The sequence below is a fragment of the Plecotus auritus genome (genome assembly GCF_963455305.1).
Source record: "Plecotus auritus genome assembly, chromosome: 8".
NCBI lineage: Eukaryota > Metazoa > Chordata > Mammalia > Chiroptera > Vespertilionidae > Plecotus > Plecotus auritus.
In genome coordinates this window covers 157,348,455-157,373,608 of record NC_137782.1, presented here as the reverse complement: position 1 = coordinate 157,373,608, position 25,154 = coordinate 157,348,455, and the positions used below count along the sequence as shown (strand labels likewise).

Below are 25,154 nucleotides of genomic sequence, written 5' to 3'. Positions count from 1 at the left end.
CACACGAATCTTACGGATCACATCCTTGCTGTGTAAATCAAGTCCTCCCAATATATTAGTATTCGTTCTTGACCTACCTACCCTGAGGCAAGAGTCCCGCTTGCCATTGTCCCCAGTTTTACATTTGTGTCTAGGTCGAGAGTTCTAGGATGAATGTCAAGGGCTTGATGCCTTTACATGAATGTATCAGACAGGCCCCTAATAGACCACAGTTGTCTCTCTAATTTTCATTTCTAATTTATAGCAGTACTTCATACATAAACATATAGGAGCAATGTGAATTTTAATGGTGTTTTAGGGAAAAAAAGACAACATACACATCAAACTTTCACGTATGAGACTGAGAAACAGTAGGAAATTATGAATTGTACGTGCGCGCACACGTACACGTGTTCATTGACTGTTGCTGGCAAATTGTGCTTTGTGGCTGGGAGCAGATAGCAGGACATTCAGGGAATGTGTAAGAATAAATAAGATCAAACGGAGAGAGAGACACACACTTTATGGAAGAATTTGGAGGTTTGGGTTTTTCAGCATGATAGTTAAGGGTGATACTTCCTTGTAGAGCAGTACTGGAGTTAGTGGTAAGGATCAGCCAGGAATAGCATTGTTAAACTTGATCACTTCTTTTGCTTCTTATCTTCCGCTTGGTATACTTCAAAGAATTCAGATAAATCATTAAAGGCAAAGTTCACAGCTGTGTCAAGCTGATTTGTTAAAACATTCCTTACAAAAGAACTGCTACCCAATTTCATCATCCTGAAAAGGTTCATTAATGCTACTTACAGAGGAGTATACGTTTTAAAAATCGCTGTTTAGGACTCAGGAATATTGCTGCACTGTATATGAAGACATTGTCATCTTAGCAAAGAAACCCTTGTTTCCTGCATGTTAGAATAGTTGAGATGATATTTATATTGTTGGATTTTCTGTTCTTCTGATGCTTCCAAAGGTGCTCTTACAACGCCCATTGTTCTTGGCTCAGAAGGTGTCAGAGAGAGGCCTCCTCCTGCCCTGTGGTAATGACCGTCGGCAGTGGGATGTCTAAACCATATCCACTTGCGATGTCATGGGCTTCACACATTGAGATGGGAGAATTGCAGTGTTCCCTCCTCCTCCTCCTCCCTGATGCTCATGTCCCCTGGACTCGCGTGAACCTGAAATTTTGCCCAATCCTTTGACGACCCCACTTTTCTGTTTGTTCAGTTCCCCATCCTGTGCTTGATGATAACCTCCATGGGATTCAGACCTACGTTGCTTAGCTTCTCTCCTCAGCCAAACATGTGAGTCTGTGGAGAGCACCCAGTGTGATTTCTGGCGTGTACACTGTGGCTCGCTAAAGGTGAACTGTGATCAGAAGATTCGTCGTGGGGGGTGGAATGTGCTTCATTATCTGTGCTAACTGTTCAGCTAGTAGAATGAAAAATTTTTATCCTTCCAAGTGCCTATTTTCAGAGGGCCATGTTCATTTTTGTTCTTGTTTGAAATTCTGGTCACGTTTATGGTTTTCGCTGTAGTGGTTCATACTTTGGGACGAGTGCAATCTAGAAAAAAAAAAGGCATTCTTATATCTGGTCTTCTGTTTTGCTCCTGGCCATTTGGCTAGCTGATTTTAAGTTAGAGCACACATTCATATTTATACAGTGGTACATTATTTATACCCACAGGTCCCTTTCTGGCAAGAGGCATTAACTTGTGTCACATTAATGATGATCATGATAGACGAAGTGTAGAAAGGAAGACAATAGAGTTTATTACTTGTTATTTACCTGACATGGTTGAGGAATATTAGATTTATTCGCTTATTGGACATGTCATAAATATTTATTGACGTATGGAAGTGTTGGTTAATAGTGTTGAGGTAGAAAGAAAACGTGAGTTAGTGTTAATATTCCACAAGTAGGAAGACCGAGAGCCAAAGATGCTTCTGTTATTTCTGAACAATGGACTTGTTTTTCCTTACCACCCAACCTGCTCTCCAGAAAAAGGTTGGCACTTAAAGATTCCGATTGCCTTGAATAAAATCAAGTCCCCTTATCCTCTCACCCCTGTTCCTGTTCATTCCTTCTGCAGGCATTTATTTTGCCAAGCTACTATTTGCTAAGCCCTATAACAGCACAATGACAAACAGAAGAGTCAAACTCGACCTTCAGCGTCAGTGAAGCCACTTTCTGGTGGTGGAGATTAGAAGAGCCATTTCATGCTGCCTTGAGTGAGCTAATTTTAATAGACAGTAGAAGCCCTACAGAGGAGATAGAACTTAATTTAGTCCCTAGAGGTGAATGAAACTGGAGAAAGTATTAAAGACGGAGGAGGGCTTTTCAAAGCAAGGCAAGAGAAGGCGCTTTCTAGAAGAAGGAGGACAGCTTGTGCAGAGCCGTGGAGTCCCGGCAGTTCGGGAGCATATAGTCATTAAGTATTGCTGGAGTAAGGGGGAGGAGTGGACGAGATGAGGTTGATCAAGTGGGTTGGGATCAGATCTAAACAGGCTTTGAATTCCATGCCAAAGACTTGGATGGCCAGATGTTGGATTTTATTTTGTAGACTGTTGCTTCCCAACTTCCTATCCTTGAGAAGTTTGATAGGGCTGGTCTTAATAACACCCGTCCCTGAGTTTTATTTACACTAGCACACCTCTGTAGGAGAATAAAACACGATGAACAAGGCACGTAAGGGATGACTAATCACCTGGCTTTATTCAGGGATGGCTTTTTAATATCTAGGTGAAGAGAGGAAATATGAATGAAACAATCTCCATGATAATTTCCCCCTCAATTAAGATATATGAATTTTTAAAATTATGTTTCTAATGATTTGAGAGAGAGAGGAAAGGAGAGGGAGAGAAAAAAACATCAATCAGCTGCCTCCTGCACGCCCCCTACTGGGGATCGAGCTCACAACCTGGGCACATGCCATGACCAGGAATCGAACCTGCAACCTTTTGGTGCATGGGACGACACGCAACCAACTGAGCCACACTAGCCAGGGCATGATATATTAATTTTTTTTTTAAATATATTTTATTGATTTTTTACAGAGAGGAAGGAAGAGGGATAGATAGTCAGAAACATCGATGAGAGAGAAACATCGATCAGCTGCCTCCTGCACACCTCCTACTGGGGATGTGCCCGCAACCAAGTTACATGCCCTTGACCGGAATCGAACCTGGGACCTTTCAGTCCGCAGGCTGACGCTCTATCCACTGAGCCAAACCGGTTTTGGCGATATATTAATTTTTTAAAAAATATATATTTTATTGATATTTCACAGAGAGGAAGGGAGAGGGATAGAGAGCTAGAAACATCGATGAGAGAGAAACATTGATCAGCTGCCTCCTGCACACCTCCCACTGAGGATGTGCCCGCAACCAAGGTACATGCCCTTGACCGGAATCGAACCCAGGACCTTTCAGTCCGCAGGCCGACGCTCTATCCACTGAGCCAAACCGGTTTCAGCTTGATATATTAATTTTTAATCAGCAGTACATTTGATAACAGAAAACCAATATTCTTACAAGCTGATTAGACAAGGAGTTTACATATCTTAAGGGATATTAAGCTCTGAGAGGACTGTATTGCTTAATAATGGTGTGTGCCTGCGTAGGCAGCCAGTACAGCACCACATAAACACTGGGCAGGGGAAGAGGCCTGAGTTTTTCCTTTAAAATTTTTGGGATCTATTCTCAACGCCGAGGAAATGAAACCATAGGGTACAGTCAAAATAACTGTAGTGTGGGAAAAATTCACATGAGCAGTCTAAGACCTGTCCGTCAAATACCATCAGCAGGTGATTCTCTCACACTGTCCCCAATAATAAATTGTTAGCATTGTACAGTTTCAGCGAAGATGCAAGAATCGAGGAAACCGGAGGAGAAAGTAGCGGGACCTCCTGTATTAATCATTCCACCTCTGTTTTAGTCACGAAAGAATTGGAGCCGAGAGAGCCAAATGCCTCGTTCAAGGTTGCTCTGTGAACTAAGGGCAGAGCTGAGGTTGTGGTCTCCTGGGCCGGCGCCCTCACCATGGCCTGCCCCACTTCTGTCTGGTTTTCTACTTAAGGGTGATGGATAGTTCCTAGTGTAGGTAGACTTGTGAGGTCAGAGAGTTGGGGTTCTATAGTGCCAGTCTGTCCTCATCTTGTCCCATGAATTCCTTGCTTTTGGAGACACTGCTGGTCTTGTCTTAAACTCCTCTCTGTTCCCCACTAGCTTCTGCAACCAAATAGGAAATTATCCGTCCCTTACTTAACCATTTCCTCCGTTTCAGGATTCCTAGAAACATTTTATTCACATACTTGGTACGGTTTTGGTTAGAATGATGGAAAATTGTACTTGGGGGGTTAAATCCTTAGCACCCGTGCTCAGTTCTGGGTGTACAATCGAAAGTCAAATATCTGCTTGAGGAATGAATGATTGAAAGGAAGGATGAATGAAGAATCTACGGCCTATATAGTTCATCTCTGGTCCTCCTCCGTTAATTGTATTGCTCAGGTATCTGACAAAAATTACAGCAATATGGAACATTTGCTTATCATTAATATTTTACTGTAAGCTGATATAGTATAGTGGATCAGTACTGTTTTTTAAAGAGTTCCCCACTTGGATATAAAATGAATCAAGGATCATGTTTGTTATAATTTAGAGGTTCATGTCGGTTTAAGAGTTACTCTTGAAACAGTATTTGTGTGCATAGTTTAGTATTTCCATTGTTTTAGATTCTGGCTTTGACCATTCTGGTGTGTGATTACATATGCCCAACATAGTTTCACTTTGTGGAAATGTTTGTAAAACAAATTCTTGTAACAGGCATCATTTTTGATAACCATAATTCTGCCTTCCTGCGTTGCACTGATTACAGCTCCAGGAAGGCCGCGAGGGGAGGGAAGCACCGCTTTTGGAACATTGGCCTTAAGCTTGGAGCAGAGAGAATGGAAGCTCACTGCATCCGACTCCTCCTTGAGCAGAACCGAATGCCTGATAACAGCCCGCCAGAAATTGGGGGAGTTAGGAGCCACGATTTTACATTACACTGGAGTTTCTAGGCCGGCCTGGAAAGAGATGCCAGTATTAGCTATTTGCATCTTGCTCTAGGCATGGGGATATGTGCACAGCTGGAGAATTAATTTGATATATGTTCCCAGAAGCCTTTCCCCCGCCAACAGAATTCCATTACCGTGAGCTTCTGAGTGTGTACTGTGAAGTTGCTTCTTGCCTTTTAATATCTGCTGTCCCATGTTTCTGGTGAGTGGATTGCCACATAATGGGGCGTGGCTATACCTCGGTTTGGAGTAAATTCCATTAACCTGCGCAGATACAAGGTAGGAAAAGGAAGGCTCGGCATCTACAAAGGCCTTCTGCCTTCAGGAAGCCCTATTTCGGATGAACACACAGCACTTGGTCCAGCAAGTGCAGTCATACCCAATGTGTTTTGCTCCGTTAGGGGGAGTTCAGACACCAGCAAGCAGACGGAAAGGTCTTTTGAAGGGCCCAGAGGTGGCATCTAGGAGTAGTCAGGCAGGGTACAGAGGGGTATGTCCCCTGGAACTGCGGCTTCCCTGATCTGGGCTCGGATGTGTTTTCATACCTGCTCCAAGATGCCTCTTCCTTCACGCCCTCTTCTTCAACACCCCCTTTCCTACTCAGGATTGAAGCTCTTCTCCACTACCACTAAGACTTTTAAAACCTTTTGTGTCAAATATGGAAGGTAGAAATGTCGGAACAGACTTTGTGGGCAGAAAGACCGAGGCCAGGTTAGGACAGAATGTGCCTATTTGGAAGGACAGGTGTTTTTGCTTCGACACCACAGGTGTGCTTCTAAGACAAAAAAGCATGTTCTGCAGTCATTCACTCCGCTAAGACAGGAGAGCTGCTGAGAAAAATAGGGTTGGGCAGGTCGCTCAGAACCCATGGAACTGTGTACACAGAGGATAAATATAAAGAGGAACTCACATAGCAACACCGACAAAGGTGTGAGCCACAGGTGGCCCTTGCACCCCGAGCCTGGGCAGCCCATCCTGGACAGCCTTAGCCACGCCCGAGCTCATGCCGCTCTTCCTGTGGGGCACGGAGCATGGACGTCACTCACTTTTAACGGAGACCTGGTTCATCTGAAATGAGTGTAAAATCCAAGGGTAGTTTCTCCTCGTTATTTTTAAATACGGAGAAAATGGCTCGTTTTTTTGTTTTGTTTTTCTAATTTGTAACCTCCCTGGGCAGTTTAATGTAGTGGAAGGTTCAGGCACCAGAGCAGCCATTTCTTGCACTAAAGAGAGGAATTTAAACAAGCTTATCAAGCTTTTCTTAAAGGTGGCCACTTACTGCTAAGGCTTTTCCTTTAATCATGAGAAAACTTGCAAAAAAAGTCACATTGTGAACCAACATCAACTTCTGCATTATCCTGCCTTTCTTTTCCTGTTTACCAGTTCTGTATCAGCTACTTCACACGAAAGAAATATGTGTTTTGCCTGGCTGGCATGGCTCAATGGTTGAGCTTTGAACTATGAACCAGGAGGTTGCAGTTCGATACCTGATCAGGGCATATGCCCAGCATTCTGGGCTCCATCTCCATTACAGGGTGTGCCGGAGGCAGCCGATGAATGGTTCCCTCTCATCATTGATGTTTCTCTCCCTCTCCCTTCCTCTCTGACATCAGTAAAAATATATATTAAAAAACTCACATGGTTCAGTGGTAACTTCAGGGAAGAGGTACCCAGAGTGTCCTTTGTTATTTGCCTTGGCCCAGGTATACCAGTAAGACATGCTCTTGTTCTAGAACAGCAGTTCTCAAAGTGTGGGCCCCCAAAGTGAGGTCAAAGGTATTTCATAGTCACATTAAATGTTCCATGTTTTTATTCTTTGTCAGCATTTGCACAGGTGATGCCAAAGCGATGGTGGTAAAACGGCTGGCATCTTAGCACGCATAGAAGCTGAGATGCTGTTTGTTTTAAGAGCGCACGTGTATAAATTCTGCCAGTCGGTCCTTGCATTTGTCCCCGCCACGCACTTGTAGTAAATCCTACTGACAAGATAATAAACAGCATTAAAAAAATCAATTTCCCTTAAGAATTTCCGTGATTGAAGCGGTACAAGTCATTAAATTTCAGCCTTTGATGACACATCTTACGAATGTTCCCTGGAATGAGGTGGCACGTCCACGTGGCGTCACTGCCGCGGCCTCCCTGAGCACGGCGGCCGCCTCGAGAGAGAAGCATCGTAGTTCGAGGTGTGTTGTAATCACCCAAGTGGCGATGTTAGGTTAGCAGCCAGATATCACTGGCTCTTCACTGTAGTACCCACATATTGGGACCTATTGGAACATGCACGGCTTTCAGTCCATACATGAAATTATTAGGTTTCTCTCATGTTTTTGTTTAGAGAAAATAACATCCTCATATGGCATCTTGCGGAAGTTACACGCTTAAAAATACACTTGTAGCTCAGGTCCTGGTCAGGACTGGTGCAGGAGGCAACCAATCCATGTGTTTCCCTCACATCGATGTTTCTGTCTTTCCCTCTCTAAAAATCAATGGAAAACATATATTAAAAAAAACAATTGCAGAGTTATCTCAGTTGCCTTGAGCTTTCAGGCTGGGAGAATTTTTGTCACATGGATGTACCAGGAAGACACTATTGTTTTTTAACTCCTTCTACCTCCCCACCCCCACAGGTCCATGGAGAAACCAGGAATCTGACAGAGAACCAGAACCTGGATCCGGGCACTGTATATATATGATTTACTTGGGGAGAAAGATTTTAAAACCTCAGATTTCCCAAGTGCTGTCAGCAGCTCCACTGGGCTCAGCGTTGATTTCTGTGATCAAACCTTCAGCTACGTTGTGGCTGTTAAGTGGTTTTAAAGTATAATGCTCTGTAATAGGAAAACATAATAGCGTTTGTCTCAGAAGCATGTTGTGTTTGATCCTATAAGGCGGTGGTTGCCAAAGGAACTATTTTCCAAGAAGAAGAACATTGATTAGGATGGGGACATAGAATGGAGAGGGTTTCTCTCCAAAAGAACACCGACATATAAGACATGTTTGGCTTCAGAGTCAGATGCTTCCTGACCGGCCAGGGTGGCCAGGGCGTTTCCTGAGGGGACCTCAGGCTTCCCGTGCTTCTTCAAGACAGCTGTCACGATCGCCAAGAGGCTTCGGCTGCGAGCGAAGCCGGCAGCAGTGAGGAGCCAGGGAGAGCATGAAGGGCAGCTGCCTTTTCATTTGACTCCACATTCGGGGGAAAGGGCCTTGCTGTGGGGAGGCCGAGAAAGCATCTGGCAGTGGAAACAAATTGGCTCAGAGATGGACTCTGTGGGAGGGCCGTCGATGCCAGCCAGGAGATAAGAGGTTGGAGTCATAGAGCTGCAATGGGAAGCAGCCTGATGATAGATGATTTCTTGTGAGAAAGGTGCCAAAATGTGCCCAAGCATTTCTTCAAAATGCGTGCCTCGTGAATGCCTTCCTAATCCGCGTTTTAAATGCGATGTTTATTGTGCAGACATATTCTTTACATTGAAACATAGTTTTCCTTGTGATGTTTTCTATGTCTGAGTGTACATGTATATGCAGACATACTTCCTAAACAAAACGTTTTCTGTTAAAAGAAAAAGCATAGGTAACAGCATTGACCATACCAGTGACATGAAAGTTTAGATAGATAGATATTGAACACTACACTAAATTCTGCGGTTAACGGGGTTCAAAGTTGGATAAGACGTGGCTCTGTTTGTCAGGACTCTGTCTAGAGGGGAAATTTGGCCTAACAACAAAAAAAATCATCACCGTAGGGGACAAAGGTCTTTGTAGGTGTCTGCAGAAGTATGGAGGATGGAGTGGCTCAGTGTTGGACAAGACTCTCAAAGAGGTAGGATTTGAACTGGGTCTTGAAGGATGAATAGGAACTATCAGAGGACGAAGAGAAGGAGGTGTCTGGGCGGATGATACTCCATGAGCAAAGGCATGGAAGCATTATTAAGGGTTTGTAGTGAGGATCTCAGTGGGCTTAGAGCCCGCGGACATGGGGGTGATTGGCGGAAGAGGAGTCTAGAAGTAGGTACAAGACATATCATGAAGAACCTTATGTTTTTATTCTTTTTATATTCAGTAAGAAGTTTGGACCACTGAGCAGGTTTGGTTTTTTGAGAAAGATGTTTGTGGTGACAGACAGTGTGGGGAATGGTGGGGTAGCGGAGGGACGGGAGAATTGTGGCCGGGGGTCTGGGTTGTTGAGGGTGTTGTAGTTCAGGAAAGGGATGACTTCAGGGAGTTCCAGTTACAATGAAGGGAAGGGATGTTTATTCTGCGGGAAAATCTGCATCAGAATCCACTCAGTTTGGTGATGTGTTAATTGCACATATTTATAAACATAGTAATAAAGAGTTTTTCTCAGACTAGGGGAAAGAAGAGAAGTATGGTTTTTCAGTGGTTCAAACGTTACTTGAATTTCTTAGAAGTTTTTAAGTTCCTGGTGTTGAACTTTATTTGAGTTACACATTTAAATATACGGTCTCAAAAATTCCTTCGTGGCAAATGTCACTTACCTGGATGAGGCTGGTGGTACTGAATAGCATGTCCACAGTTAAATATAGAGATAAATTATTTACATGTGCTGCTCTGTTATTTATCAGAACTGAAGATGAAATGATCACCCACTTTTCCATGTTGAATTGTTTCAATGTATTCTTTTCTGGTTTCCTTTTCAGAGTAATTTAGTAATTTCGCTGTTGTCTTGATGATAGGACTATACCTTTGTGTGTGCATGTTATATATACATATATACATGGTCATTTCTGAAGACCAGATACATAGGAAAACAAACATTAAAACAGATAAACTGTGGTTTTGTTTAAGCTTCTCAAATCTTTATTTCACGAAGAGCTAAGCCTTTGATCTCCTATGAGCTTGAGCTTCTGAAATTAAAACACAGGAGGTTTTCTATCCTCGCCTTTCAAAGAATCGTACTGCAGCTCTTTACATTGTAAGTGACATCCTTCCAAAGACCCCTTGACCAAAAAGTTACTGATTTCAGTGTAGGAAAGAAAGTCTTTTGCCTAACTTATACAATAAATCAGCGATGTCACCCGAAGTAAAAATTAGCCCCATAAGAATCATGGCTGTTCATTTGCACCATCTTCGAGAAAACACATTCTTAAGATGGCTTTCTACCTGCCTTTGTTTGAGCAACGGGTTTAAGGGATCTTAAATTCAAGCACTTTAAAAAATTCTCTTCAGATATGGTATCAGAAACATGTTCTTTAACAGCCAGTACCCACTTAAAGGTGCGATAAGGTATCTAGTAAAGATAACGTAAAGGGGGGATGGGGGTGGGGAGACCCACATAACATCCCAGAGATTCATAGAGAAATAATCTGGTTTCCTATAGGAGGTGTTTCAACTCCGAGGAATATTATTTAGGATTGGGTCTGTCTACGGTTTGTCATTTTTGTGTCATTTGTCTGAGCTGAGTCCCGTGGAAGCTGGGTTTCATAGTCTGCTTCCTCCAGCCTCCATTCTGTGACCAGCACACTTCTTTGGTCTTGGGTTCGGAAATGGACTAGCTCAGCCTCTCACCAGGCTGTAGTCCTCGGTTTTGTTGTCCTTCTGGCTTTGGTTGTGATTAGTGATGGATGTTAGCATCTCTCCTGAAATGCACTGAAGGGAGTCTCCGCCATTGTATCCCGTTCTTAACTCTTTTGCTGGTGTCTGATTTTTTATGTTTATTACCTGCCTTGGTGTATTAAGTTTGAGAGCCATTTTAAACCCGAAGGTGGTCTCTACCAGATGGCGTAAAAAATTGTGGGCTTTTGGGGAATACTTTTGTAGATTGACTAATGTGACCCCTAGTCATTTGATTGAACATGGGAAAATCCAGGAAGCTGTGTTTAAAATCTTAAAGGAATGTCAATGATCATAATAACACATGAGAGAAGCAGTGGTTTTTATCACAAACGCTTGTCTACTAGTACATGGGCGGCTATATTTCAGTCTCCTCAGTTATCAGGAGGTTGGGCTTCATTCATTTGTAAAATTGCAGCCAGACGGCCTTCCGTAAATTGAGGTGCCCAAATCAGATGCTAATCTTGACAGCCTTGCACATTTTTTGCTTTCCAACAGGCCTCTCTTTGAAGGAAGCTAACAGGCAAACATTATGTGGTTCTTAATTGTTTTACAGATGAGAACTGGGATGATGACCAACTGCTTGGTTTTGAACCATGTAAAGAAAACCTTGTCTCCGGCTGCAATATTATCAATGGGAAATGCGAATGTGTCACCGTTCGGAACTGCAACAACCCCTTTGAGTTTCCAAGGAAGGATCTGTGTCTTTCAGCTTTAAAGAGGATTCAGGGTAAGTACTCATTTTCACAATCGTAAGCTTAGCATCGTGGAACCTGAGCAGTGACAGTATTTGAGCCTGGGAAGGCAAAGACGAGCTCACAGAGATGGATAGCTTTTATAATCCCAGACAAGATGCATCAAGTTGACCAGGCACTGACGTGATGGGGTGTGTGCGCACACGTGTGTGTGTGTGTGTGTGTGTGTGTGTGTGTGTGTGTGTGTCCTGGGAGCCGTGGCCCGATAATGCTATGGTTGTATGAATAAGGCAATTGGTGCCAGCTTGCCTAGGTCACCTCCCCGTAATGGAGCTTTCGCGAGTGGTGTGCTTGAGATCAGCATCTGTTGTCCCCTGGTCCATTCTGCTTGATTTACCACAGGAAGATGCTCCATGAGGAGAGTGCTAATTAGAAATGCAGCTCATCTGGCAAGAAAGCATCCACTCCTGAGCTGGGGTGGGAAAATTGTGCGGTGACGATTGAAGGCTTTGGTTGATTTTGCCCCATGGGTGTGGATGGATCGCTGGGTACTTCACCTCTAGAATGAAGTCAGGAATCATATTAAAATAACAAGAAAATTACACGAATATGGCTCATAACTCTTGTACATTCCTGCATGCTACCTAGAAGAAAGATTGAGGACTTGAAAATATGATTCCTAGCTACAGTCATCTCAAGTGGCATGCCAAGAGCTTGGTGCCGTGGCAGAATTAACAGAGGATGAGGCCTGGGCTTGGGTACCACTTGGTCACTGAACTCTCTCTCTGCTCCAGGTTCTTCTAGGGAGAAAAGAGGACTGAAAGAGACACGCTTAAATATACCTTTTGTCTCTAAAATGATGCCATTCTGAAATGAAATACCAAGGATTTCCAAGGTCCAAAGTCAAACCCATCAGGGCAGTAGAGCAGGACTTTCGTCTTGAATTACATTAAGTTTCCAGGTCATGTTAAATGGCAATAACGAATAAGAAACTTGTAACAGTCTGTAGATAACATCTATTTGTATGTACCAGTGCTGTGGAGTCATTAAAGGAGAATATAGTAGAAAAAAATGGGCGTAAAAATCTTAGAACCACAATGGGTCTTAGATAACATTTAGTCTGGTCCTTGAATTTGGAAATGGGATAGCTGAGCTCCACACAGCAGGTCACTCAGAAGCCTGGGACTAACCATGTAAAGTCTTTCTTCAGTCACATCATGACATTAGACAACGCAGTCAGTTAACGAACTCATTTTTACTGTCTGACTCTTTGCTCACCCCTGTCCCCACCCCGCTTTCCTGCCAAAAATAGGGTTTTGCCAAGTATATAACTTTCAAGGATGTAGATGCAGTGGTCAAATGTCTATTTAAATGATAAAGTCAGTTACTCATACATATTTAAAACCATATGGTATAAAATACTACAACAATTTAGATGATTGGTTTTTGCCATTCTTACATTTCACCAAAGTGTGTTATTCAAATGTTTCAAATGCATCGCTGTCAATGCCTTGGCTTAGACCACCTTCCAAGTCATTTTGACACCCAATCTCTGGGCATACCCTTCTCGCTACCATCTTAAGTTGTCGAGATACAGCAGATTTTGAATCCACGAGATACAGCAGATTTTGAATCCATGTTACCACAAGAAGTTTTGTCCTAAAACACAGTATCTTTTCACATAAAACCAGGACTGTTGCATTTTTTAATTAGTTAGGTGTATATTTATGGTCTTGACAACGTGGAGATTTAACTGCATTGATTTTCAAAGTGATTCTAAAAAGGCTGTTTACAAGATACAGCACTTCCAATTCTGAGATCATTCTCTCAGGAATAATTGCTATAGCTGATTAAATTTCTGTTCCTTTCCCCCGCTTTTTAACAGATTCTGTCAGATGGCCTCTATATAATACAGAAATAGGATTGGTTGAGGTCACTTAAAGTTAATGTATCTTCTATAAATAGTACTTTGTTTTTCAAAATACAGCACCCTGCAGTATTTGAGCTCTTGTAAGAAGTCAGTTGTAGGGGGTTTCCCTTTTCTGAGAAACAATTTTGAAGAAAAAGCTCTACTTTTATTTAAGTATACATTGCAAATGAGAGAATTAGTGGAAATAGAGTACTGTATATAGTTTCAATCATTAATAGCAATGCTATAGGAGCTTAGGGCCAAAAACTGTGATCTGGAATTATGTACTAACTAGAGGCCCAGTGTGGGGGGAAGGGGAGGTCGGTCCCCTCAGCCTGGCCTGCGCCCTCTCGCAGTCCGGGATCCCTTGCTCCTTTCTGCTCGCTGCTCCTTACCACTCAGCTTGCTGTTCCTTAGTGCTGCTGCAGAGACGGGGGAAGCTCCCACCACCGCCGCTGTGGGTGTGTACTGACCACCAGGGGGCAGCTTCTGTGTTGAGTGTCTGCCTCCTGATGGTCAGTGTGCATCATAGCGACCGGTCATTCTGGTCGTTCCGCCGTAATGGTTGTTTATGATGCTTTTATTATATAGATAGCCTCATGGCTGTTATATACTAATAGTCTCCAAGGCATCATGGAGGAGATGCACTTGGAACAACTTGAAATTTGGATGGTGGTGGGATCCAGGAAGGGAAATAATGTGGACAAAAGAATAAAATGTAGACGTGAGATTTGCATGACTTCCACGTAAGACACTTGGGGAACTAGTCTAAAACAGCAAGGTGTTATGTTGATAGTTAATAGAAAATAAAGATGGGAGGCAGGCTGGGACCAGATTGTGAAATGACTTCATCATTGTGCAGGGAACTTAAGCCGGGTCATTGGCGCTATCAGAAACCATTGCAGGTTATGAGCAGGGAGAAGCAGAGCATGGGGAAGTCAGTGCTGGGCAGACTGGGGCTGGAGGGGTGATGCTAGCGGGTGAGAGGCTGCAGTGAGGAGGCTTGTTGGAGAGCAGCTTCAGTTGTTTAGATGGGGCGCCACAGGAGGAGAGAGTAGGGGTATATCAGGGAAACAGCACGGAGGAGGTGGGTACACAGCACTTTGACAGAAAAACCTACAGTGTCATCTAACTTGAGGGAAAGGTGAAAATGCACAAAGATGATTCTGGGGTTCCTAACCTGAAATCATAGAAGAATGATTTCCCACAGAATGGGAAAACTCTTTTGAGATATTTGTGATAGGGTGGAACTGAAAAATGGGGTGGCTGTTTTAGGGGGAGGATATAGGGTCCAGAGCAGCAGTCGCCAACCTTTTGGACCTCACGGACCACCAGTGGTCCCCAGACCACCAGTTGGCGACCGCTGGTCCAGAGGGACTTTAAAACTACGGGAGGTGTTACAGCCTGTTTGAATGATGACAAGAATGATTTGGAGGAGAGACCAGTAAGGTAAGAAAGGTGATGGTCATTGCAGGAGCAGAGTCTTTGAGGAGGAAGAGGAGCAAAATTGTTCCTGTGTCTCAGAGATGAATGAAACAAGGTCAGCTGACGGTGAGGTGGAAGAAGAGGTATGAAAAGTTGAAGAGGGAGAGAAAATGCGAGGCAGGCATCTGAGAGAGAGGATGAGTAAACGCAGCAGGGAAATGCATTAGGCTCGCCTGCTCGCGCCCACAGCTACTCCAGGTTAGTGGTTACCCATCTGAAGGGAGCTCAGCCAGCACAGGCGTGTGCCTTTTCTCCGGCAGTGCAGCACATGTCTTGTAGGAGGAGAGGTGGGTTTAACCAGGTTTAGATTTTTCCTGGTGAGTCCTAGAGGAGAGGGCCATGGAGGTTGAGGGCTATGCCCGAGAGTACTTACAGCGACTGACCACGCAGTCGATGCTGGGAAGGAGACAGATGCAGTGAATAGGGGAGAAACCCTGAGCCAGAAGCTTTGTAGATAAACGCAACAGCAGCATGGAGTTGGTACGGAATCGGACTGCATGTGTTCCATGTGATGGAGGTTTTATTTTGTATTTATTTATATTTTTTAGATTTTTAAAATTTATTTTTGGAGAGAGAGGAAAGGAGAGGGATATAGAGAGAAACATGGATGTGACAGCGAAACATTCGTTCCGTCTTTGAGGTGGTGCAACAGAATTCCCTCTTGACCCATAGCAAGCAGCCTGCTGCCATCTCCTGATCTGAGTCCAGGGACGACGGCGGCACCCGCTCCGCCCGACCTGTGTTCCCACGTGGGGCTTCAGGTCCACGGTGAGGCCTGGGTGTCGGGCACAGAGGGAACCTCCTAGTTTTCTTCAGTGAGAGAGAGTTTGATGGTCACATAGAGACTCAGATTTACCGGAACTGGACTTGGACTGGGGCATCTGTATCCCCAGCGAGCCCCCAGGAGAAGTCCCACTGCTGGGCTTTCCAGGGACTTGAGTAAAGCCACAGAGGGTTTCTGTGAATCAGCCTCGCTTGGTATTCGCTGTGCTGGGGTGAGACAACAGCTTGCCTTTAAGTGGTCCTTGGACTGACTTGATTTCCACTATTTTCCTTTTTAAAAGCAAAGCACTTGTTATAAATTGCTCTACTTCAGAGGCTAATTTAGTCATGGTTTCATTATGCAAGTCTTTAAACTTTTTTCCCAAGTAAATATGAAAATAAATTAAAACCCAATTGAGGCATTTCATAGCACATGTACAGGGTCACATGGTGAGGAACAAAACGGATCCTAAGACTGGATGCTGGGAAATTGTTGGTTAGTGGAGATGACCCTTTCTATAAGTGTACCTGTTGGCACTTTGCTAAACATAAGAAATATGGCTAACACGTTTTGTCTGTGGATTTTTTTTTTACAGTTCTATTGATCTGCATGGTATTCAATGTCATTATTCCCAAATCTTTCCTATGGTATTAACTATACTAACAATGATTCAGTGTAATCATTGCCACAGGATCAGATAGATATACTGAGAGTCAAATTGTGAGTTCTCCCAAAATGTGACTGCTGTGGACTGTATGATGATATAGCCAGGGGTACATTGATAAGGTCCTTACAGCTATTTGGTACTATACATATCCGTGGAAGGGTGGGTAGATATGGGTGGGTTTTGTACATTTTATGAGGTTTATATAGTTAGGGGGACAAACATCTTTGGGAAGTTGTTATGTAATCCTTGATAATAGAGTATATGAACATCACTAACAATGAAAGATGTACCCTCCCCATCGCTGTTTCTTATTTATCCTGAAGCAAGACCCTCTGGGCCTTGTCTGCTGCAGGACGTGATGTGCACCGATTCCTAATTTCTAAGTTAGCCACGTGCTGCATACTCATCACAGACTCTGTTTTTCTCAGGCCAGCCACACCAGTATCACGCTTTTGAATGCATTACTTTAGCTCCTGCGTATTATTTTTTTGAAGCATTTTTGAGGAATTCAGTTAACATTGCTTATCAAGTTGGGAAACACCAGTCCTTCCCTTGGCCAAATAAGATGCTGTTTAACCTGATCTTCCAGGTGGATAAGGGCCTTTCTACCACCAAGGCCCAGCTGATTGGATTTTTCCTGGGGCTGTCCAAGTGCCATTACAGAGACTTGGTTACGGACGGCAGCCAGGCCCTTACGCAACTTTAAATCTGTGTTGCTGTCGCCCTCTCTGTAAAAGTAACCACAGATTGATAATATGATTTATCTTCCCTCTTTTGGAGCATACAGATAAAGTGACTTGGAAATCTTAAATATATGTGTTTCATTTTAAATTCCAGCAATGTCCTGGGGAAAGAAAGTGTAGACAAAGTTATTTATTTTCATACGCCGTAGACTTTTCATTCTGGTTGACAGCCAAATCAGTCTTGTAGAATTCCGTGTTTTAGGTACAAACTGTTGTTTTGATGTCTCCATAACTGGTACAGAGGGAAACAAGGCCTACCAAAAGGCGGATACCAGATTTGACGATCTGGGAAATCAAAACAGGAAACTCAAGGAATTTGGCCTAAGACCAGCCGGAGAGGAGCAGTTGCTAGAATAATTATACCTGCATTTTAACTGTTGGAAGTCATACAGTGACCTTCTGGTTGTTTGTGACTTCTTGTGCCCAGCAGAAAAGTCACAGTTAAATCGTTTATATCCTAGTGCAGAGAGAGAGAGAGAGAGAGAGAGAGAGAGAGAGAGAGAGAGTGTGTGTGTGTGTGTGTGTGTGTGTGTGTGTGTGAGCATTTTATTTAGCCACATTGGAGTTACAATCAATAAATGGTGTAAAAACAAATTTTCAGCCTGACCTTTAGAAGGGTGCTTTCTGTACAATTATAGGTAAACAGCCAATAACATCCTGCACCGTTTGCTGACCTCCCCCTTTCTTTGCTTTAACTCGTTACCGGTGCTGCCCAGCCCTCTCTTCTGTCCGCACTGTGTGAAGCCCAGCTATCTGCTCTCGCCTTCCTAGGCCCAGGCCCAGGTTAGTGCAGGACTTCCGGAAGTGTCCTTGAGCAGTTTTGTTACAAGCGTGTGCTTGTTTCGAGATTAACTACCACATCCTCAGTACATATGTTTAAAAACATACTTGCTGTTACTGTTAAAAGCACCCTAACGCCTTCTATTTCTGTCTTCCAGGGGTGCTGGAATGGTGTGGTGTGGGAGGACTGCCTTTAGAAGGTTAATGTTTCAGCTTCTTGGTAGCCCCGAGCAGTCCCTGCGTGTTTGTGGTTTCTGACTTGGCTGTAGGTGACCTCTCGGTTATTCCCAGGGCTTGGCGCATGCTCTCTCACCCAGAGCTGCTGAGTGGCCGCTCTGCCCAGCTGTGTCTGCCTAAACCCTGGCCCACAAAGGTTCTTCCTGACGTGAGCAGAGGATCAGGAGTCCCCGCACAGGAGACCTCTCAGCTGCTGCCGAGGGAGCTGGTGGGGACCCTCTCCCCATGGCAGGGCCCTTCCTGAGAGGAGTGGGAGCTGTCCCTTCGGCCCCAGGCCCGCTCTTTCCGTCCGCCATCCACCGGGTGGGGACCATCAGCTTGTTGTTCCCAAGCTCAGGCCATTAAAACCTCATGAATTAGTGTAATTGGTAGTCCAAAACCATAATCTGGGATTTTGGACAACTCGGGCAAGCATGGTAGTTTATATTTGTTCTGCTTCTAGAAAAAAAAAAGTCTTTTAGAAGGAAAGTTCAAGAAACAGTTTGGGAGTATAATCACTTGAGCAGGAATTTACATTCCATCAGAAAGTGATCATTTCAGATGTCCTTATACATGTATCAATATAGGTAAGGATTCTCGCTAGATACTGTTTTTTCCATTTCCCACCCTTGCCAGTATTTTATGTTTACTAGTACCTTGATTAAGAGATCCTTCAAATACTCTTTGAATGTTTTAATTTTTTAAAAAGCTAGAAAATGTTAATAGGAGACAGTGTGTACTATATACACATAAAGATGTATCTCTAGACAGAGCTATGCTTTTTACCACTTATTGAAGTTGAGTAGAACTAACCTCAAGTCAAAATGGTGAAGATTGCCAAATTTGTCTTTTTCTCTCTGGCCACCCATCCTATTTTTTACCTTTTTCCCACCCCAAAAGCCCAGCATCCTCTTTTTTTCTCTCTTTATCATCAACACCTATATTCTAAGAAAAAATTAATCAGTTTTATTGATTACATTCTAGAATGTTGTTACTTCAGGCATCATTTGCATTTTAATCTTTTCTAGTTGGGCAGTTCCTATTCAGGGCATTCACCGCAGAAGTGGGAGAGCACTTTCAGGACGAAGCAAGGGTCCCCAAAGTTAATCCTGCCCCTTCCTGACTATGCTCCGCACCTGTGGGGAGCATGGACCTGGGGCTGGTGAAGCTGCTGGGGGCAGAGCATCGAGATGATGGAAAGGACTTCTCCCCAGGAAGTCTAGTGGGGAGATGAGAGGGCAACAGGCAGGCCAGGCGTCTGTCATAGAGCAGAGGAGCCATCCGCAGTCTGAATAGTGCTGGCATGGTAGGCAGTCTAGAAGATACTGGTCAAAGTAAATCAAAACGTATTTTTATCAGCTTAAAAGCTATTTTACGAGTCATAGACATATTATTATATTTACTTGTAGGACTGGTGCCTCTATTTTTGAATGTATAATTTTCTCAAGGAAGGTATTACAGAGCACTAAAATTCAGTATTTGGGTTTTTTAAAGAAATGCTCCAATGAAAATAAAATGTGACTCATCCCTTGGTTCATATTGGCCTTCACTAAGCATGCTGTTCTGGGCATTGCCGTAATTTATTTTGAAACCTATGAGCGGATTCTTTCGAAGCTGCATAGTCTCTGAGACGGGAAGAATGGATTCCTGTGGGTGGATGGTTCTCTCAGGCTCGGGATGCACTCTCTGATCCGGTGCCTTCCTGCTTTTGACCCGAAGTCTCCGTGGCTAAGTGTGTTTTGCACCAGGAGGAAGCAGCAGCTGTGAGCACTGCCGGGGCAGTTGGAAGAGGGAAGGCGGCATTAACACGTGATGAATTAATATTTGTGTGACTTTTTAAGAGACTGGAATGTTCCTTTAAATTGTGGATGTGTTGTTTTTTTTAATTTATTTGTTTCTGGCTGACAACTTCCTAGTTTTCCTACACTTCATTATTCTTTTCTCTGTAACTGAGTTTTTTTTTTTTAATTTCCCGAAAAGCAAGTAAAGTGTTTCCTCCTTATCAGTAGGCTTTCTTTTCCTGGTCCAATAACAAAGGAACAACACGGGAATTAATAATGTTACAAATTTGATGCTTCTTTCTTAACATATCCATATACTTGTCAGGAGATAAAAATCCAAGTTTTATAGATGTAGAGAAAAGCTGCGTGGCAGTAAAATGAGCTCATATTTTATTGTGTATTTTTAGGTGTTGTTTTTTTTTTTCTTCCTTTTACCCAGTTTGGAAAATGAAATAAGGAACCTTTTTTTTTTTTCCCCTCTTTCAAATCTGTTCCCATGCTCTGTTGTTTAGAGTAGAAGTCCTAAAAGTTAGAACGCTAGGTAAGGCCGCCAGTTGTTGACTTCACAGAAGGGCATTTTAAAGGTGTCTAGGATACCTTCTGATCTTGTTTATGTACTTATTATATAAAAGATTTTTTTACTCTTCTGCTTTGGACACCCTCCCCTCCCTCTCCCCCCCGAAAAAAAAAAAAAAAAAGGTCCAATCGGCCGCTCAGAGCGTTTATAAATATCAGGGGTGTGTTTTTGCAACAGTGGACATGAAAGGACGCCTGTTTCGGTGTTTTGATGCAGATTGAGTTGGTGGCAGAGGTGCATTTAAAGTGGCTTCTGAAGTATCCTCGAGACCACATTGAGCAGGGCCCTGGCGACCGCTCCCACGGTGGTCCTGCCGCGGCCTCGGAGGACCTCGCTGGCTTCCTTTCTAAGGCACGGAACAAAATCTAATGGTCTCCGCTGTGTCTGACCCAGATCTGGGCAATTAGTGAGGTTCGTAAGCCTCCCTATCATATTTAAAGTTACGATTTCTCCCTGCAGTAGGAAAAAGAACATACAACATTCTTCCACTTAGACGTTCTTCGTGCCCTTTGGCACTCTGATTGCTAATCGCAGTGGAATCTTCTGAATGATTTCTGATTGGGAGCCAGCTTGTTGCTGTGCTGTCAGGAATTTTTCCAATGAAATCAGTCAGTGGTGTCACACCTCAGTGCGGCATGGAACTCCCAGAAATGTTACCTATGTGTTCTTTTGTGCCTCCTGACCTAGCCGGGCCTAAATTCAAGCCTCATTTCCTCAGGGGTCCTTTGGATATGTCAATAGCTAAACAAACATCTTTAGTCCAGAGAGTGTATCCCATACCATTTATGACAGTGTGTGTTCATGTGCATACGGAACATGTTTGTTTTCTCTTAAAAAAGCATACGTGTCACAAATGTATTTGTGTATGTCCTGTGCTAAGAAATACATTGTATGTACATATGTCCCATGTGCATGTGTGAATTTATATAAGCACACATGGTGACATAACAGTTTATACATGGAAAGCACCATAGACAGACATGGTGACATAACAGTTTGTACATGGAAATAAATGCTACCGTATGATTACTTTTATCTTACCTGATATGGACATGTCTGCAGTGACCTATTTGTTGTTAAATATGACAGTACTGATAATTGTGTTCCATTCTCTGATTAGGAATTTCCTGAAAGTTATGCTCTTATTCGATGGTAGAAATTAGTCATAGAGTCTAAATACTGGCTATACATTCCAACAGGTTGTGTTGTGTGTTTTTTAAGAATCATTGTAATATTATGTACTTTGTGAGTAGCTTATGGAGGAAAAGGGAAGACTTTCCAAGTAAATATTATTCAAACTCCTTCCACTTTCATTTCCCTTATCACTATAACAACCACACCCCGCTTTGCTATTGAGCTGTTTTGTCTGTTTCCCACATGCCAGGAAGCTGACCCTATTGAGTAGCAAAGGAAATATGAGAGATAAAGTTGAAAACTGTCTTCCTTATGTTGACATTTCTACAGCAACAAGTCAGAGAGCTTGTTTTTCCTCTGTGTGGACAAGAGCTGCTATGGGTCATGATTAGATGGTATGTCCATTAGTAACCCTGCTGACTCCCAACAGAATTATTTAAAACATTCCAGCAAATAACTCGGAATTCTGATAACTAAAACACAAAGCTTATGAACTGCACCAATTCTATATATGGAAAGAAGAACGCTAGGGAAGAAGGTAAGGATCCGGGGTAGCAGGAAGGTCTCCACATTACTGAGATTCATTCATTCTGGACCACTCTCAAGGGAAGTAGTATTTTTCAGGAGCCTCCCTATTTGGCCATTCAGGGCTCTGCAGTGGGACTTTGCTGCTGTATTTTACGGCTCTCTGATTGATGTGAGATCTTTATTAAATCTTCGCCACATCTTACAGTTGTATCACTGTTCAGTTCAGATGGATTTTTAATTAAATCACACACTAATTGATACTTCATGACTTAGTGTTGTCTATTTCTCAATCATACTAACTTTTCCATCAAGATTTTTAAGAGCATTTCTTTCTTTGTTTAAATGTGTTTTGAAAACTTTGACTGATATCAGTCACATTTACCAAATGGGGTGGCCCATTTGATGTGTGTGTGTGTGTGTGTGTGTGTGTGTGTGTGTGTGTGTGTGTGTGTTTAACATAATATAACATGATTGATTGTGTTCTATTTCCCTTGGGCTGAGGTACTGTTTCCTATTACCAGAAAACACATTTGCTCTTTATAAATCTATGTCAAGTACCTCCTAAGAAGTGAAATAAAAAGATTAATCTCACATTATTTACTATTATCCATAGCATCAAAAAGAAATGAAATGTCCCCAGAAAAAGAGGTTATAAAGTGACAGCACATGGATGTATTGAAGGATGAGGGGTAGTAAATGTGAAATGGGCTAAGAAGGACTTGATTCACTTACTGCCATTTTGGAAGGACTTGGGCTGTCAGGGAAATGAACCAATCCGTATTAATATAAAGCACCAGAAATGTAAATAAATCGTGTTGGAAAGTGATACCAGGATTTTTCTTGAATGCTTCTGAATAAATCCTGCTTGTTAAATGTCAGCGAAATGTGTGTCACTGACATGCATAAGCTGAGAGGGCCACAGAAATATCCATTTCAGGCTTTAAAATATTTCAGCTCTTTCATGTTCTTTTGACCTTCAGTTAAAGGACATAGTCACATAGCAGAGGAAATGCCTCGGATTCTAGCATCTGGGTTTGTTTTCTTATACTTTCTTGGCACCGTTACAACAGTAGGGCTTTTCTTTCCTTTAATTTTTTTCACAGTACAGTCAACACAGGCTTTTTACGAAGCGGGAAAGGACAGTCGTGAGGCCAAAAGCAATAACATGTTTCTGCCCTGTGCTCAGTGGCAGCACCTCGCTGAATGGCTTGTTGTTTTCAGAGAGAGCCTAGAACCAAAAAGCAAGCAAACAGAATCCCGCAGGAATACACATTTTGTGTGAAATTCGACGCCTACAAACGTACATATAAAGATGTGCATGTAGACTCCAAAGTTATTGCAGTCAATGCCCCGATTTTGAACCTGGTGAATCTTTGCCCCTGTGTTCAAGACATTCATCTGTACATACTGCAGTTTGGAGTCTTCATCTGGATTTCCAGCTGCTGGATGATGTTTCTTCGGGAGTGTCTTTGGTAGCTAAGAAGAGACTAGTTTAATCAAAGGACCTGTGACGGGCCTACCGTATATTTTGACGTGGGTGCTTTCTTTCAGCTCTGTTAGTATTGCAGTCATTTTGCTGTTTATCACTAGGGAAGGGCCACTCAAAGCTCAAGGCAGCAAAGCAATGGCATCTGACTTCCTGTTCATTTAAATACCTGCATCAGAACAGTACCCCGGGGACATCTTCCTGTTTTCACGTTTTCTCAGCTTTATCTCCAGTACATTTCTGTGTTTGGAAGCTTTTCTTGAGGTTGTGAACCGTACGCAACAGCGATTCTTAGACGCTCTTTATCCGTAGGCGCTGGGTGGCAGCCTGTGCCTTCTTCACATGGGTCCCCTCGGCCATTCTGTGCCGGGCACCCTCAGTCTTTGCATCACGAGTGCTTGTGGGCCACCTGTATAGTTCTGACGTGAAAAAGTGAGGACCCAGTGCTGTTATGCACAGATGTTAACAGATTTAAAATTAAAAGTAGCCTTAAAAGTCGTTTTCAGAAGCCCTCTGACTCACAAAAGCATGTTTATTCTGAAGTTTATATATTGAAAATATAAAGGCAGGTTGAAGGGGGGATAATTACCTACTCTTAGCAAATACCTATAAAGTTTCCCCTAATTCATTCATTTATTCATTCATTTAACAAATATTTATTGAGCACCTGCTGTGTGGCAGACACTGCTAGGTGCAAGGAGAACAAGACAGATGAGGTCCCAGTCCCCCTGAGCTTCCAGTGTTAAGGGAGAAATAATAAAGTAAATAATAAGATTATATAAGTACAGTGGGATTACAGAATGCTGAGACCAATATGGGATAACTTGAGAAAGTCTCTCTGAAGAGATGATGGTTAAGTTGAATTGAAAGTTGAAAAGGAGCTAGCTGTGCAAGGAGCCCAGGGAAGAACATTCTAGGCAGAGTGAACCCGTATTCAGCAACCCCAATGTGGGAAGGAGCTTTGTGTTTGGGGGAACCAGAGGTTCCCTGTGGCTGTGGTGTAGTGAGGGGGAGGGGAGTGCGGCAAGAGAGGGCGGGAGAGAGGGACAAATCATACAGAAGAGAAGGTAAAGAGTTTGGATTTTATTCTACGTGCACTTGGAATCCATTCAAAGCTGTGAGCTTCAGATAGAGCCCATAGGACACCCTCTTTAAGATCAACTTTGGCTGTAAATATGGTCTTGTAGCAGGAGGCTAGCATGGAACCTGAGGGGGTCTAGTAGGCGAGTCTCTGAAGGACTGTCACAAAGAGTGACGTGTGGCCAGATAAGAGTTGGAGGAAAGGGAGTGGGTGCAGTGTGTATAGTTAAGGCAGGAATAGTTGAAAAGTCTCAAACTGACGAAATTTGGAGGTCAGGTTAGGAGGTGGACTCCAGACTGACACCAGGCTCCTTGCTTGAGCAGTGGGTACCATTTCCTGAGATGGGGAAGACTGGGCCAAAATTGGATGGAGTCAGAATTACCCTTGGGAGCCCTGGCCGGGCAGCTCAGTTGGTTAGAGAGCCATCCCGATGCACCGAGGTTGCAGATTCCATCCTGGTCAGGGCACATAGAAGCATCGACCAGTGAATGCATAAGGAAGTGGAACAACAAATCAATGTTTCTCTCTTTCTCTCTCAAAATCAACAACAAAAATCACCCTGTGAAATGCATCCAAGTGTATCAAGGAAGGGGTTATTTTCAGGCCTTCTCTTCAGATAGGGATATTTCGAAATTAAGTCATGGAAGTGTTTCATTGTCTGGAACACATGAGCACAATTCTGAAGCTTCCCGCATGCTGGC

The 25,154-nt window shown here is 43.2% G+C and overlaps 1 protein-coding gene across 5 annotated transcripts in view; it reads left to right on the top strand.

The window, feature by feature from the left end:
- Window positions 1-25,154, top strand: part of CRIM1 (cysteine rich transmembrane BMP regulator 1) — a 181,504-nt gene that overhangs the window by 28,949 nt on the left and 127,401 nt on the right. For all 5 annotated transcript variants that reach the window (XM_080686662.1, XM_080686661.1, XM_080686658.1 and 2 more), the window contains exon 2: window positions 11,165-11,338. In XM_080686662.1, the coding sequence (XP_080542788.1) occupies window positions 11,165-11,338 (174 nt within the window). The remainder of the gene's footprint in view (window positions 1-11,164; window positions 11,339-25,154) is intronic.